The sequence below is a fragment of the Podarcis liolepis genome, assembly GCF_965112155.1.
Source record: "Podarcis liolepis genome assembly, chromosome: 9".
Lineage (NCBI taxonomy): Eukaryota > Metazoa > Chordata > Lepidosauria > Squamata > Lacertidae > Podarcis > Podarcis liolepis.
The window spans coordinates 5082329-5099947 of record NC_139564.1 but is presented as its reverse complement, the minus strand read 5'-3'; the positions used below and the strand labels follow the sequence as shown (position 1 = coordinate 5099947).

Genomic DNA, 17619 nt, shown 5'->3' with positions numbered 1-17619 from the left:
ATTGTTCTGTTTTTGTTGTTTAAAAAAAGACAGCTATCTTATCTTGAAATATTAATGTATCTTTTAACAATTGCTATGATAGCAGTAAGTTTTATAAATGGGGAGGGAGTTCTGCCATCCATAGCATGGCTATTCAGGGTTTGTGATTTGGTGTGTATTGTAAAGCTAATGGACACTCTGAGAGATAGAAAAGGAGGACAAGTAGATAAAATTTATTAAAACATCATCATCATCATCATCATCATTATTAATATACTGCCCTACACCCAGAGGTCTCAGAATAAAATCAAAATATAAAACCACAAAATACATAATCAAAATAAAAACAACAATCCAATAACCCGCCCCCCCAAAAAACCACCCACATTTTAAAAGGGCATAGGATGTCAATCAAATCAGCCAAAGGTGTGGTTAAAAAGGAACATTTTGCCTGGTGCCTAAAGGTTTATAATGAAGGCGCTAGGCGAACTTCCCTGGGGAGAACATTCCAGGAAAGCCACTGCAGAGAAGGCCCTGTACTTGTGTTGCCACCCTCTGGACCTCTCAAGGAGGGGGCACATGAAGAAGGGCCTCTGAAGGTGATCTCAGGGTCCAGGTCCTTCAGTTATTGCCATCCTGAACCTTTTAAGGCTTTATAGGTCAAAACCAGCACTTTGAATTGGGCCTGGAAACTGATCTGTAGCCAGTGCAGTTGGACCAGGGTCAGTGTAAGATGCTCAAACTGTCTTGCTCCAGTGAGCAACCCAGCCACTGAATTCTACACTAGCTGACGTTTCTGAACTGTCTTCAGAGGCAGCTACGTGCTCAGATGATAAAGTCCAAGAAAATGGTTCATCATTTGCATTAAAAGTGTCACAAACATTCTTTAATATGTAAAAGCCTTCTGTGACCTGAATTATAAAAACAAAAGTAATCTCGTATTTCAAAACAATAAATAAGAAGAATGCTTCCCTTAAATTCTCTCCAGTTTTTCCTGCCATATTTTAATCTTCATACGAGGATCTAAGAATCAGGAGGAGGCTGTCTCTTGGCCCTGTCCCTGGAGACTTGGAATGAATGACACAGTGGTGACATCCTGCTTAAAAGACCAGGTCTGGCTCGCCAGCTTTCACATTGGTGCCAAACTTGGGCTGGGGTGGCTGTCGCCATGTAATCTTGGAAACGCAGCACCTGCTTTGCGTAAAATGGACAGAGGTCTGTGCAAGCCTGTTTGTGCCTGAAGTCTTCAGAGGAGTCGCTGCCCAGGGGCAAGGGAGGAAAGCAATGGGTGGGAATGTCTGCAGTCCTGGTCGTAGATTGTTTGCAAATATTAGCAGGTGGTGGTGAGGATCTCAGTGATACGGCAGCATCAAGACCTGGGACAGCACACTGTGACCGCTCCAGGCAAGGTGAAAGCTAAGGAGTAGGGCTGGAGCCTGAGAGCAGGTATCTCAGCGTGTTGCTGCAGCAGCACTGCCTGGCAGTCTACTGATGGTTTATTGTTGTTGTTTAGTCGTTTAGTCGTGTCTGACTCTTTGTGACCCCATGGACCAGAGCACGCCAGGCACTCCTGTCTTCCACTGCCTCCCACAGTTTGGTCAAACTCATGCTGGTATCTTCGAGAACACTATCCAACCATCTCGTCCTCCGTCATCCCCTTCTTCTTGTGCCCTCCATCTTTCCCAGCATCAAGGTCTTTTCCAGAGAGTCTTCTCTTCTCATGAGGTGGCCAAAGTATTGGAGCCTCAGCTTCAGGATCTGTCCTTCCAGGGAGCACTCAGGGCTGATTTCCTTCAGAATGGAGAGGTTTGATCTTCTTGCAGTCCATGGGACTCTCAAGAGTCTCCTCCAGCACCATAATTCAAAAGCATCAATTCATCGGCGATCAGCCTTCTTTATGGTCCAGCTCTCACTATGCTGCTGAAAAGAGTTTTAGACCTCGCCTCCCAGGGGATTTTCTCTCAGTTAAAGGGCCATGCACTACTTGAAGAGGTGTTCACTCTAGGGAGGCTTCCGTAATGGGAAAAAGTGGGAAGACTGGAACTGAGGAAGTTGCTATGGAGGAGTCAATAACTGAGGTTTTTGGCCAGGAAACATTATCAAGAGCAGGGCATAGCACATAGTTCTACTCTTGACTTCTCTGCAAGAGAGATTGTCTTGATAGTCATTGCTGAGGATGGTTCAAGGGGAGGTCTTTTATGTTGCAGGATTCCCCCTTCTGAGAGGGCCCAAGTTTAGACCCTGAACCCATCTTGTTTTAACTTGGATGGCTTCCTAACCCCTACACCATCTCGATCTTCTTCTGTACTGTGGTTTCCGAGCATCAGGGAGGTTTTTGTGGTTGTCAGAGCTTTAGCCCAATAAATTAATGCGTGCTCAGACATGAATAGAGCATGAGAGAAAGAAGTTGTAGCGTATTGATTACGTTCCTGTAGTTCTAAGCAATTCATGTTTATTATCCTGCTGTTCTCTTTGTGCTTTTAATATGGCACCATGTTTTTATTGTTTCGTGTGTTGTAAGCCTCCTTGGGTACCTGGTAGAATGGTGGGGTATCAAATATGTCAACAATGCACCACTTTTAAGTGACAGGTTGCTGTGTTAACACTATCTAAATGGAGCAGGATTTCATTATTATGTTAGCCCTGGAAACGGAATAGCTTATTTGCAACATGAGTTTCTGAATGCAACAACAAATAATTCATTTGCTTTTTCTTCTCTACAGATTGCATTTTCACAGCACAGTAACTTTATGGACCTGGTACAGTTCTTTGTCACCTTTTTCAGGTAATCTTCTACTCTAAATAACTAAAATATTTTACTGTTAGTATCAGAAGCCTTACTGAAGTCAAGATACACTATGTCCACAGCATTCCCCTGATCCACCAAGCTTGTAACTCCATAAAAAAAGAAAGAAAGAGAAAGAAATGAGATTCATCTGGCATGACTTGTTTTTGAGAAACCCATGCTGGGTTTTAGTAATCACAGCATCCTTGACTAAGTGATATAAGACCGACCGTTGAGCTATCTGAATAAGGGTTTGTCTTTTGTTCCTATGCCATATTACAATCCTTTATCAGTAAGAACTGAGGTGTTTTTTTTAAAGGGATTCACTCTTGTAGGTGGGTAGCGTGAACTGGGGTAGGATCCTGGAAATTACAGGTTGGTTAGCTTAATGTCTATAGCAGGGAAAGTGGTGGAAAGTATTGTTAAAGATAAAATAGTCTAGCATATAGAAGAACAAGCCTTGCTGAAGTACAGACAGCATGGCTTGTGCAAAGGGCAAGTCCTGTGCTATGAACCTATTAGAGTTCTTGGGGAGTACAGGAAGCAAGGAACAGATGCATGTCTTCAGCATATGAGAGAAACTAGAGGCCAGATTCAACTCACCCAGTGTGCTAGCGGAACCTAGGGGAAGAAATCCAGCTGCTGCAATGGGGCTTTCCCCACACATTCGCCCATCTATTTTGGGGGATCCCAGAAGAGCATATGAGAGGAGGAGACTTGAGATATGTTTTTAGGCTCTACCCTATTCATTCACTGTGATTTGTTTCAATTATTTTTAATGCCGAATTTTAAATTGTTGTAACATGCCCTGGGACCTATGGGAAAGTGTGAGTAATAAATTGAGATGATGATGATGATGATGATGTATCCTCCTGGAGAAATAGAATTCATGTGGCAGTAAAGTTGATTCCCAAGGTTATTGTCTGATACTTCAGTCCTTTTTATAGCTTTGCTACTGCAACAGATGGCAAACGAAAGGGATGTTGACAGGAAGCCTTGCAAATATATTCAGAGGGTGGTTGGACGCCACCTGCTCGGCTTGACCCTGCTAATGCTGATGTGGCGGCGTCACAGGTGCCTGTTCCTGCCTGGCGTTGGCACATAGTGCATGCTCTGGTGGGGCGGCCATTGATGGAGGTGGCACCACCTAGTCTCAGGTGGCCTATATAAGTTTCCTCCCCACCACAATGTTACTTCCAAGTACATTGTGCTAGGTCAGTAGTTCCCAACTGGTGGTCCATGGACCCCTCCACATAACCCACCCAGGGGTTCTGTGGCACCATTCTCTTAACAAAAACTACCATAGAGACATCTTTTTTTAAAAAAAAAGTAGGGTTCCATGGCTTGGCTTTAGAAAAACAGGAGTTCCACAGTACTTAGCTAATTGGGAGCCACTGCCCTAGGTGAAGGGACACAGGTGGCGCTGTGGGTTAAACCACAGAGCCTAGGACTTGCCGATCAGAAGGTCGGTGGTTCGAATCCCCCCGACGGGGTGAGCTCCTGTTGCTCGGTCCCTGCTCCTCCCAACCTAGCAGTTCGAAAGACGTCATAAGTGCAAGTAGATAAATAGGTACCACTCCGGCGGGTAGGTAAATGGCGTTTCCGTGCGCTGCTCTGGTTTGCCAGAAGCAGCTTAGTCATGCTGGCCACATGACCCGGAAGCTGTACGCCAGCTCCCTTGGCCAATAAAGCGAGATGAGCGCCGCAACCCCAGAGTCATCCACGACTGGACCTAATGGTCATGGGTCCCTTTTACCTTTACCTTTGCCCTAGGTGAATCTGTGATGTGACTTGATTTAAGGACCATCTTGCTGAGAGCCTGAGGGCCCTGTTCCTGCCTCTCTCCACCTGGCCCAGGGCGGGGCCTGACAGGTTTTATAAGGACTGATGCTCAGCAGAGAGGGCTTCTTTTAAATGGTTTTTATATCCTTTTAAATTCTTTTGTTTAGTGTTTCAGCTGTTTTTAACTGGGCCGTGAGGGCATTTGGTGGCATGTGCCCAGGAGGAGAGGAGAGGAGAGGAGCGGAGGAGAGCAGAGCAGGGGGAGGCTCAATTACAATGGTTCTAGGTAGGGGGAGATATGGCGGGCCAGGCAAGGGGCACAAGGCACAGGCAGTTATATCAGCTAGCCCTTGGGTCTGCGACTGCTGCCGTTGAATGCCAGGTCGGCCCAGAATAAAATCTCCCTCAGCCATGACCTGATTATGGATGAGGAGGCTGACCTGGCATGTATCACGGAAACCTGGGTGGGTGAACAAGGTGGAGTTGGTCTCACCCAGCTGTGCCCACCTGGGTACTCAGTGCAGCATCAGGCCAGACTTGAGGGTCGGGGAGGGAGAGTTGTTGTAGTCTATAGAGATTTGCTCTCTATCTCCAGGCTCTCTGTCCATGGGGGTGGGGGGTCTAGAGTGTGTGTTCTTGGCAATCAGGACAGATTAGGGGTTCTGCTGGTTTACTGCCCACCTTGCTGCCCAGCAGTCTCCCTGCCTGAGCGGACAGAGCTGGTCTCAGAGGTGGTGCTGAAGACTCCCAGACTGCTGGTTCTGGAAGACTTCAATGTCCATGCCCAGGCAGCTGGCTCTGGGACGGCTCAGGACTTCATGGCCACCATGACAACCATGTAGCTGTCCCAACATGTCACCATCCCAACGTACATGGCAGGCCACACATCAGTCCCTTGCCATGGTTAGATCACTCCTGTTGAGATTTAGGCTGTCAGCACCTTTTCCTCTCCACAGAAGCGGGGGACTTATGAGGAAGGTCCGCCCTCGGAGGCTGATGGATCCAGTGGGATTCCAAATGCCTCTAGGGGTTTTCCGGCTGATATGACTAGTGCCCCTGTTGAAGCCCTAGCTGACCTCTGGAACACCCAAATGACTCGGGCTATTGACCTGATTTCCCCTAAGCGGCCAGGTTGCTCACCGGAGAAAGACAGTTTGAGCGTATTACACCGATCCTGGCCCAACTGCACTGGCTACCAATTAGTTTATGGGCCCAATTCAAAGTGCTGGTTTTGACCTATAAAGCCTTAAATGGCTCAGGACTGCAATACCTCAAGGACCGCCTCGTTCCATATGAACCTACCAAGAACCTGAGATCATCTTCTGATGTGTGCCTCCTTCTCGAGAAGGCCGGAGGGTGGCAACACGAGAACAGGGCCTTCTCTGCAGTGGCTCCCCGTCTGTGGAATGCTCTCCCCAGGGAGGAAGTTCGCGTGGCACCTTCATTATACACCTTAGGCGCAAGGCAAAAATGTTCCTTTTTAACTAGGCCCTTGGTTGACCTGATCAACATCCCATACCCTTTTAAAATGTGGCTTTTTTGGGGGGGTATTATTGGGTTATTGCTGTTATTTTTATTATATATATTGTGGTTTTTATGTAGGCCTTTTCTGTGAACCACCCTGAGACCTCCGGGAATAGGGCAGTATATAAATTCAATAAATAATAATAATAATAAAAGTCACCTTCCTATTTCTGTTATTTGCAGAAGTAATAGGATACAATTTGGCAGCATTGTGGTGTCCACCGAACCTTTATTTCTTGCTACTCTTTTAAAGTGAAGGGCAAGGATTTCCTCCTTTCAGTTGCCCTGGATTGCAGACCAGTCACTTCTTCCCATACAAGCCATTGAGAACTAAGAGAGGACCTTATTTGCATTTGCCTTGCCTGATGTTCTGCATAGCCGCATGCCGGTTCCAGTTGCTGGTTGCCCAAGCGTGGTGGAACTTCTGAGTGCCATTTATGTGTCAGAAATGTCACCTTTAAATATGACCCGACCATCTGGGGTTCAGAGCTCTGACTCTGAAGTGAACTCTGCAGTTCTGATGCTTTTGGAAGTGCCGGCGACTGACCTCCTGCGATAAAAAATGAGCCCCACTGTGTGAGCTTTTCAGCACTTACGGGGATCTGCTGCCTCCTTGTGACAAAGATGTAAAGGGTTCTTTTTGGAAGCGTTGAAGAAGAAAGCTGCTCAGTATATTCCACTGATACCTTCCCAAATGGATTTTTTTTAAAAAAGGCAAAGAAGATAGTTGTAGCAAAAGAGTTAAGAGGAGGGTGACACTTCAGCGAAGTCTTTTGACAGGCTCTTGTTAAACTCAGCAGGGTTTGGCTGAAGTGTTAAGAGGCTGCTGAATTTTTCGCACAGACGGGACGGCCTCAGCCATTGGACAAATATCTGATGTGGGTTACGGTCTGTCTAGCGAGGAGTGTGAGCTCCTGTAAGCCTCCAAGAGCAGCTGGTGTGGCTGCAGAAGTCCTTTCTGCTCCCAACTTCTGCCTCTGAATTTAGAAATGGTGAAAAGGGATTGGGACTGAGGACATGAGCAGAGACACCGTAGGGTTTTGTTTTAGGGAGAGAAACAAAGTTGGTTCTTTGTTCAGGAGACTTTGATGGGCCGGGATGTTGCATAGCAGAATTCCATTCTCTAGTTTTGGTCTACATTTTATTTTTTGATATTTTCTTTTTGATCGGACAAGAATTCACCTTGCAAAAGAACTTGCTTTTGGACAAATATGCCCCAACCATCAAGGCTAGGTGGGGAGGAGTATTAAATAACTTGCATACAACCGCTGCAGGTCTCTCTTTGTATTTTCTGTCTGCTGAATAGATCGTGTCTGTGAAATAGGAAGATTTTAAAGGATAGTTTATTAATGGACTTGGCATTTGCTTTGGTAAATCATCAGATAATATTTGGGCAAGTAATTTTCTGCCTTTGTTCCAGGTTGTAAACTGGAGCAAGTAGCAGCCACCTATCTAACTGTAGGGCATGCTGCTTTGAAGGTTATTGAGATAATGGGGGAAGAATGTTTGCTGGCTCTGGGTTGGCAAGTTGCTATAATTAATTGGATCAAAAACAATTACAGAAAGATCTGGATAAAAGTAATGACATATGAAAGCTATTAGATCACCCTTTTCCTTTGTCATAACAGATGTAGAAAAATAATTGAGTACTCTTACAAAACGATTGTGAAACTGGAGAGCCCCATGGGTAGAGTGTTAGATTTGGCTTGGGTTCAAATCCCAATTCAGCTATGGAATCATTAGCTGGCTTTCGGTACATCATTCAGCCTCACTTTCCCATCTGAAAAATGGGATAACGGTGACCTCCCTTTCTTGTTTTTATGAGGATTAATGATAACATTTGGCTAGAATCTACTCTGTGCCTTAGGGAGAGAGTAGGCCTATAAATCTCAGCCAGTGAATAAATCAATATGAACAGGGTTCATTTTCTAGTTCACTTGGTCTTATAAATAAGACGTTACCTGCGATTAGAAAGGAAACAGAACAAACATTCCTTATTTAAAATCCCTTTTGCATGTTTTCACACATTGCCGTTCCGTTTCCCTTGCTGGGTCACAGTGAGATTTGCATTAGCAGGGCCTTCTGTCATCACCGTTGAGTGATAACTTGATTGAATTATGTTGACGTTCTCAAGTGTGAAGGCAGGTGATATGGTCTCATTCTGGCTTTGTCATTCACCCTTCGCAGCGGCACATCTTGCTTCTCTCCCCCCCCCCCCGCCCAAATGCCTGCTGCGCACCACCTTACAAGACAGAGACATGAATCTTAATGTTGCCAAGCACTTTATGTGCCATTAGTATCTGTTGACAGAAGTTCACGAGAGTGCAATGCTATTTTTGTTGGTCTAGCTGTCGAATTCTCCTGCATCTCAAATCGAAAGGAAATAAGTGTTGTTGTTGTTTTTCCTGTTTCCTCCATTTCAGCTGTTTCTTGTCTCTGCTCCTTGTGGCCGCTGTGGTTTGGAAGATTAAGCAGAGCTGCTGGGCGTCGCGGCGGAGAGAGGTGGGTCAAAATGACAGAATCACTGCCTTCTTGCTACGACCTGTGAGCTTTTATGTCTGCTTCTTGCATTTGTTCTCCTAAGAGGTGCCAAGTACACAACTGAGCCAGAAGCCTTGCTTACTGACCGAGGGCTCTGGAAGCCCTCTTGAAATTCCCTATGTTCTGTAGAAGGTGGCAGAGAGGCATCTGTCTCCTTTTGAGTTAGCTCGATGGAAGGCAGAAATGGCGTGAGACACACAATGCTTTTGCAAAAGCCCTGCTGCAAATGTTAAAAAGAAAAAGAGGGTCTGGCCCTTCTCCTCTTCCTCCTAGTTCCCTGGCACCATGTGGGGTGTGTGGAAGAGACCAGATATTGTTTCATCTTGTTTCCTCCTGCATTGTTTCATCTTGCATTGCAGGGGGTTGGACTAGATGACCCTTGGGGTCCCTTCCAATTCTATGATTCTGTGTGCAGGATTTGGGGGCAGCCAGGAAGCAGCATGGCTCCCCTCTCTGCTTCCCCAAGCCAGCATTAATGCACCACACTCTGTGGCAAGCTGCCCTTGCACCTCACCTGGAAGCCCCAGCTGGTGCGGATTGCAATGGCTAGACTACTGATGGGAGCAGAGGTTCAGCAACTTGCTAAAACATCTGCGCTCGCTGCTCATATGCTAACGGGCCTGGTTGAAGGTTATTGCACTGATATACATAGCCCTGAACAACTTGGACCCAGTATACTTTTACGGACCACCTGAACCCTTACCTGAGACCTTATAATCCCATATTAATCCCTGAAATCATTTGGAGGAGAACAGATGTTCCACATGTTACAGAACCCTCATTGGCCTCAACTGGAGGTTAGGTCCTGCTGTGAAATACATGTCCAATAGATATTTAGTAGGCACCCTCGCTTTTGACTTTCAAATGTCTCTTGAACACTTTTCCTTCTTCTTCTTCTCAATGTGACAGCCCGTCTCTTCTGTTGTTATTTGCTTTGTTCTTGATGGTGCTTTGCGCCTTGTCATTCTTCACCACCCCGATCTTTTATGATGTGCTAATATTTAGAAATACTAAAACTACAGATCCTTGCTTTCCCTGAGGTCCCTCAGAAAGTAAGACGGAGCCCTGCCCTTCCCAGGGCTCTGTTCATGCCAGAAGACTTCAGGGTAAGTTTATTCAGCAGACCCACTGAAATTGATGAACATGTCTTAGTTAGGCCCATTTATTTCAGTGGGTCTGCTGTAAGTAAAAATTAGCTGAGTGCCACCAAGAGATTCAAATAAGAGGCAAGAGGAGTAGTGGTTTCTCGTAAAGAAAGTTAATAATGGTATTTCAGCAGTGAGGCAAGCGATAATAATTGTTATAGGCCCAAGAGAGGTCATTTTCTTTTCTGTAAGTAGTTTGAAAAGGCTTCACGCGTAGACCTTATTGGGCAAACTATTATTTCCTGATCTTTGACTACCTTTCCCTATCTAGTCCATCTAACATATATTGACATGAGCAGTGACATTTACTCTGGAGCTTGAGTGTTTAAAATGCGCAAGTCCTTCTTGCACGGACATATATTTCCTCCTAGGAGTTGTACACTTGTGTGCTTTATGTCATCTGCTCTGTCCTGCTCAAAAGGCTTGCATGCAACCAAGCCCATCCTTAATCAGGACCTAACTTTGAAAATTCAGAGACCTCAACAGGTATTTTTAAGTATAGTAGGGAGGACTTAATTGTGAAATAAATTGGCTGAATTTGACAGTGTCAACCTATACCTCACATGTTCCTTTTCAAAACACTTGGGCCAAAGGGTGGGGAGGAAGGTTGCAAATGTTTTTAGATTACCTGTTATCATGAATGGGCAACACAGAGCTTACACACATACATACATACATACATACATACATATATATATACACAGCGTAGTAGAACCTGAGCACAGAGTGATTCAAAACAGATACAATTTTTAAAGAAGATAAACAGACATACAAAGCAGAATTTAAAGTTGAGGCATGCCCTTACTGTACCACATCCAGAGGCAGAATACCCCTGAATAGTTGCACTTGCTAGGGGGCCAACAGAGGACGAGTGCTATAGCACTCAATGCCTGTTTGTGGGTTTCTCAGAGGCCTCCTATGGACCACTGTAGGAAATGGGATGATGGGCCAGATAGGTTTTTGGTCTGATGCAGCAGGGCACCAGCAGCAGGAGACAGACTTTGGGGATAAATGGCCATTGTTTTTCTCTTTCCCATCTTGACAAGAGTATAAAAAGCAAAGTGAAGGCTTCCTGTAGTTTTTCCTAAATAAAATGTTAATCAGGGTTTATGTTGGATGTAGTCTGAGAAATACCGCATTCTGCCCGGAGCCAAGTGAGGCATTTAATGATGGCTTAAATGGAAAATGTCACTGGTGTGAAGTTATCCTCTGGGCATACTTTTTTTTTGAAAGTTGCAGAGAGGATCAGCTGGTATCTTATCTTTCTCACAGTTAGGTTTCTCATACTTGGTTTGCACGCTTTAATTTCAAGTGATAGACAACTTGTCTGATTTCTAACAAACTGTCCTAAAACTTTATACGGAAGGGATCCTCATAACTTAATAGTGTTGAAGAGTTGCTGTCCAGTGGCGACTTCTTTCTGTGTATCAGGTCACCTGCTGTCCCTGCTCAACCCCAAAATGACGACTGAGGTCATAACCGCTTCCTATGGCTGAATTAAGTCAATTCCTTTCCCATCTCCCTGCCTATTGAGATCAAGCAGACTTCACAGTACTCTTTTTGGTGCCTGCCGAAAACATATTCCTATTTAGATAAGCCCACCCAGATGCTTAGAAAGTTGAGGTAATTTTAATCTGTTTTAGTATTTTATATTTTGTATGTTTTAAAGCATGTTTGTGATTTTTTTCTCGATTTTATTGTTTTAACTTTTTGCAATCCGCTTTGAGGTTTGTTTTTTGCAATCAAGCAGAGTAGAAATTTTCTGCAATAAATAACAAGTAAATCTAAGAAGCCCCCTATATTGTTCCTGGTATGCTAGGAGAGGGATAGATATATGGAAGATAGGTCAGTGACCCATTTGGGGTCCTTATGAGCTAGAAGGGAAAGTAGAAGCTCACTTTTGCTGGTTTGGGGAGCAACAGAACTTGCCCAGGACTTTGGAGTGTTGAAGGACTATGTGATAGGAATGTTGAGTAAGGTTGTTGCAGGCTTGTGCTATTTCTAACAGCTTGAAAAATACTGCAGAAAAATATAGAATGTTATGCTTTTTAAGGGGGGGGAATATTGTTAAAACATTACTTATAGTTGCAATAACTTCTTGTACCTGGCCAGTAGAACATGATGCAAAACACTGAAAGCAGAAGATTGAGGTGAGCTGGGACAGCTCCGTCTGTAGATCATGGGGCTCTTAATCTGAAGGTTGTGGGTTCGAGCCCCACATTGGGCAAAAGATTCCTGTATTGCAGGGGGTTGGACTAGATGACGCTTGTGGTCCCTGCCAACTCTGTGGGGACCAGTGTTATGACCATGCGATCCTGCTTTCCTCCTCTGATGCAGAGGACTCTATCTGTGGTCCTAGCAGGGCCACAGTCTCCCGTGTTCTTCAGGAATCTGCAAGTGCTTAAGCAGCCGGGGTCCCTTTAAAGTCCAGCCTTTCTCAACCTGTGGGTCCCCAGATGTTGTTGAACTACAACTCCCCATCACCCCTAGCTAGCAAGGCCAGAGCTCAGGGATGATGGGAGTTGTAGTCCAACAACATCTGGGGACCCACAGGTTGAGAACCGCTGCAAGAAGCTTCTCACACGGAAGGTGGAGCTAGCAACTGAGAAAGAATTGCAGCTCCTATTTAAGGCCCAGTCAGAAGATGACTGCTGCTGAAGCAACATCTAAGCTCTGCTCTTAATGGAGTCTCCAGCCTGAGTCCTGCAGGGAGCTCCCCAAGGTACCATTAAAATCCATTCCCCATTTCCATACTACTCAGGCCATTGCTCAAAACAGAACAACCAAGAGCATCTGCCCAATGAGTGCAAAGCACATTTGTTTCAATCTTTCCTCCACAAATTAAAAACCAAACCAATCCTGAAACCTAATATAGCCAATGTAACTCCCTACTTAACCTAGCCCGGATACAGTGGTGATGAGGAGCATTTATTCATAACTGAATGAGAGTAGGATATTGTAAAGCATTTGGCAGGGGTTTAGACCTATCAGTATATTATCTGAAGTAACATTTGGGCAACTTGGCAAGGCGGCATTAGAGTCTGCGTGACACTGATCTACTAAAGGGAAGTGAGTGGTTCGTAAATTCGTACCCTTTTCTCTCTCTCCACTGAGCACCGTAACGAAATGGCTTTCAGGCGCTGTATTTTGCTGGTGGAGGAAATGGAAACAAGAAAGAATGCTTGTTCGAGGCTCGGAATGATACTGAAAGACAGATAAAATTGCTCCTTTTATTACATGACTTTTGGAAAGTGATAGGAAACATGAAGGCGGTGGTGGAGAATAATGCTTGAAATAAAACCGCAATGGCATCATAAAGAGTACATCTGTCTACAACCAAGTCTTAATATGTATTTTTTGCTCCCTTTCAACCTTCTTTCCCTTTTTTTACATGCCTTTGGGATTCCTGTAGTCAAGCTGTGAGCCACAATCCAAGGCTTAAACCTCAGATTGTGAATCAGCTTGGGCAGGGTATGATGGAGGGCATTTATCCAAGTCTCAAAACAGTAGGCTGTCCACTCAGAATACTATACTATACCTGTGTAGGTAGTCTGAAAAGATAGTGATTTGCTTTCATTTATTTTAAATATTTATCTGCCACCTTCCAATTAATAATCTAAAATGGTTTATCAGTAAAAATTAACGCAACCGAAACATATACTGAAATCTCTCTCTCTCTCTCTCTCTCTCTCTCTCTCTCTCTCTCTCTCTCTGAGATTTGGCACTTTCCTTTTTTCTGGGTTATGTTTGAGAGAAAAGGCTAAATTTAGTGTTTGTTTTAATTATGGCACTAATGTCCATTATTGCTTGGTTTCAGATGCAACATTTAGTAACTTACAATGCTAACTTTCAATACCAGCAAGTGTCACGGTCCCTGATTTCTGTCTTGGTTCAGACTTTAATCCCAGTCAGAAAGAAACTTTGGTGGCAAGGAAGGTTAAGAACCATTATTAGCCCTGCTGTCTTACTTTCCCCCTTCAAAATGAAGCTTCCTCTTTGGTGGCCCCAGGTTATGCAGTGAGATGTGTCTTTATACCATCCATTGCGTGCTTTTTGACAGCTGGCCAAGACGCACCATTTTACCGAACCCTTTGCTTGAGTGGATGTCTTTCCTTTTCCCGCATTTCTGTTCTGTGCTGCTGTTTTGGTTGTTCGCTGTTGGTTCTCTGGTTTTATCTTACGATTTTAATGTAAGTTGCACTGGTTCCAATTGTGACATTTTTGTAACCCTTCCCCAGGACCATTTGGTGAAGTCAAATAGTCAATATGCTAAATATGGAGAACTTGAGGCAACTTCTGAAAAGAGGATCCCTGCATCTGGTGGTTCTCCTTGTAGCCTGTAATGTCAACACTCACAGTCCCTCTGCCCCCATGAGCAGTGGCTTCTCATGCTTGTGTAGCAGAGAAACCCGCACGGTGATGTCATCATGCCACATTGTGAAGTCAGGGTGGTGGTTCAGGTTTTGGACTGTGACTCGGAAGACCAGGGTTCAAATATAATAATACAGTGGACGCTCAGGTTGCAAATGTGATCCATGCTGCATGTTCGCAACCCGCAGCGGCACGTCTGTGCATGTGCGGGTTGCGATTCGGTGCTTCTGCACATGCACAAAGTGCGATTTAGCGCTTCTGCGCATGCATGACCGACGAAACCCAGACGTAACCCGTTCCAGTACTTCCGGGTTTTGGCGTGTCTGTAAAACTGGACGCGGGTGGCGCTGTGGGTTAAACCACAGAGTCTAGGACTTGCCGATCAGAAGGCTGGCGGTTCAAATCCCCATGACGGGGTGAGCTCCCGTTGCTCGGTCCCTGCTCCTGCCAACCTAGCAGTTCGAAAGCATGTCAAAGTGCAAGTAGATAAATAGGTACCGCTCTGGCAGGAAGGTAAACGGCGTTTCCGTGCGCTGCTCTGGTGCACCAGAAAAGGCTTAGTCATGCTGGCCACATGACCCGGAAGCTGTATTCCGGCTCCCTTGGCCAATAAAGCGAGATGAGCACCGCAACCCCAGAGTCTGTCAAGACTGGACCTAATGGTCAGGGGTCCCTTTACCTTTTAACCTGAAAGGCAACCTGAAGCATCTGTGACCCGAGGTATGACTGTAACAACAACAACTTATTATTTATACCCTGCCCATCTGGCTGGGTTTCCCCAGCCACTCTGGGCGGCTCCCAACAGAATATTAAAAACACAGTACAGCATTCAACATTAAAAACTTCCCTAAACAGGGCTGCCTTCAGTTGTCTTTTAAAAGTAAAATAGTTGCTTATTGCCTTAACATCTGCTGGGAGGGCGTTCCACAGGGCAGGTGCCGCTACCGAGAAGGCCCTCTGCCTGGTTCCCTGTAACCTCACTTCTTGCAGGGAGGGAACCACCAGAAGGCTCTCAGCGCTGGACCTCAGTATCTGGGCTGAACGATGGGGGTGGAGACGCTCCTTCAGGTATACAGGACTGAGCCCATTTAGGGCTTTAAAGGTCAGCACCAAGACTTTGAATTGTGCTTGGAAATGTACTGGGATCCCCACTTGCCCATGAAGCTCATCTGGGATGACCTCTCTCAGTCTAGTCTACTTTTCTATCCTTCTTGCGAGGATAAAATTGGGAGGAGGAGAGCTATGTACAACCACCTGGAGCTCCTTGGAGGGAAAGTGGAACAGTAGGTCCACAGCTTACATGGGAGTTACATTCTGGGCATTGTGCCTGAAAGCCAAGATTGTGCATAGTCAAAACTCATTGGGTTCAGTGGCGAGTGGGATTGCCAAAGTCATTTTTCCTGGACCCTGCCCCCTTTTTAATGTTTTTTGCCGTGCAAGTAAAGCTGATTGCGCACAAGTTAAATGCACTTAAGCTGCAGGCTTGCTGTATACAAGTAATTAAAAAATAAATAAATATCAGTCAACCTGACAGAGAGACGTCAAAAACATTGACGTCTGGTCTTTGGGGCGGGGAGTGGATAGTGGCATGCATGAGGAAGGCGGAGACCTATGGAGCAGGATGGAAGCAAACCGTTGGTCGAGAAACTCTGGCTCATGGTTTAATCAGGCCTCAATGTTCTTCTTAAGGGCAAAAATGTCTCTGTCGACTTGGATGCTGAGATGTTGGAAGCAGAAATGCTGACGAGCTGAGACAAGAGTGCTGCAGTCTGACGAAGATACGAGTTTGGTTATTCCATGTGGCTAGCAGCCCTGAGCAGCCTTCGTGAATTTCTCTGGACTCTGATAAGGCTCAAGAACGTGCCATTAATCACCTAAAACTGGTGGAGAATTGTTTCTGCAGGTGCCTCTCCGCTGGCCTGGCCTTTACCAAAGCAATACTGAATTAACAGTGAGAAAAGAAGGCAGAAAAGTTGGGGTGCCAAGGGGTGGGGATGGAAAAAGACTGCAGCTCCATGCTGGAGATCCCTTTTTCTTCTCGCTTAATTTCATTGCTTAGCTCCCGTTTTGCTATCATATATTTTTGCTTGTTCTAGGCCTCTTGGGGTCCAGTTTGCCCTTTGCTTTTCTCTTTGCGAGAAGAAGGGGTTTCATGCTTTGAGCTTGTCCCTCCCTCCACTTTTGAAGTGTTTTGTGGCATTTTTTTCTGTGAATCTGCCTTTTGGGGCACAAGCTTTGGTTCATGAACAATTCTGAACAGATTTGGCTTCTGTAGTTTTATACATAAATAATTCTTGTTTTATTTTTGCTTACTCCCCGGTGAGGTTTGAACCACACTATTTTATTTTTTGATCTTTTTCTCTTCCATGCATTGGGTCCTAGATTAATCTCTCCACTCTTCCTAGAATCCGCAGAAACTTGTTCCTTTGAACCCCTGCCTGGAAAGACAGATTTAGCATCTCCTCTTCTTCTGCTTAACTTTTAGCATTAATTTGCTATATAAGCAAAGCTTTTAACTGCTATTGACTAGTGGGTGATCTGGAAGGTAAATCAAAGCAGAGATTAAGTAAATAAAAATAACTTCTAAGTTTTGCTTGCCGTAATTGTTGACTGCAATAGGACAGAAATATTGGAAGTATCAGATAAAATGACAAAGTAAAGTTTTAAGAGTGAAATCTTTAGATTGAATAGCATTAAGCCACAAGGCAGAATATTCTGTTTTGTTACCCATGTAATCATTACATTCTATTTTTACCTGCATACACTGTTCCTTACAGTTGTGTATAATAAGCCTTTTTCCACTTTGATATTCTTTGTGGATTATCCTTGCATTTTTCATCATGCAAAATGGTTTTCTGCTTGGGTATTTTAAATAAATTTTCTATATTGATTTCAGCCTCTGATCACAACTCTCTTTCCCATGAGGTCCTCAATTTCAATATCTAGTTCTGTCTTTGGCTTTTGAAGGGAAAATGAGTCTTGCTTTTAACAAAACTGAACTTCAGTTTTGGTAGTTTGGGTTCCTGGGCCAGGACTGTTGAGGTCCCCCTAGCCCACCAGTCAAAGATGACATGGTGGCTGATGAGATTGATTCAGGGGTCACATCCAGACCAAGAAGCGGTTGCTTGGCCATCCTTGCCCAGAAGAACCACAAGCTTGGGCTTTTGACTTGCCCTATCAAGGAACAGTTTGTTCCTGGGAAAAATGGTCAGTAATGGGTGCATTGGAATTTATTCTCTTGGAGAGTTATAATAGCCTTTTTGTAATTACATTGAACATTTCCCAGCTTTTCAGCTGATGGGTGCCCCTTGTTATCGTATTCTTCCCTGCTTTTAATTTGCATTTACAGCAGACCTCGCTTACGTTTTTTAAAGCCTCAAACCTTCAGCTTATTCTGCATACTAAAGGTCATCCATTGTGTCTTCCTTGTTTGGGGGCCTGGTTCTGATAAAATATGTATTTAATCCATGGCTGATGAAGATACATTTGTCT

At 44.7% G+C, this 17619-nt stretch overlaps 1 protein-coding gene across 6 annotated transcripts in view; it reads left to right on the top strand.

Moving 5' to 3' along the window:
- The window catches only part of ATRN (attractin), a 174254-nt gene that overhangs the window by 126057 nt on the left and 30578 nt on the right, over positions 1 to 17619 (top strand). For 4 of the 6 annotated variants that reach the window (XM_083520445.1, XM_083520443.1, XM_083520441.1 and 1 more), the window contains 2 exons: positions 2703 to 2764; positions 8494 to 8572. In XM_083520445.1, the coding sequence (XP_083376571.1) occupies positions 2703 to 2764; positions 8494 to 8572 (141 nt within the window). Of the gene's footprint in view, positions 1 to 2702; positions 2765 to 8493; positions 8573 to 15816; positions 17018 to 17619 lie in introns of those variants that run through there. The other 2 variants (XM_083520446.1, XM_083520442.1) reach the window with 1 other exon arrangement.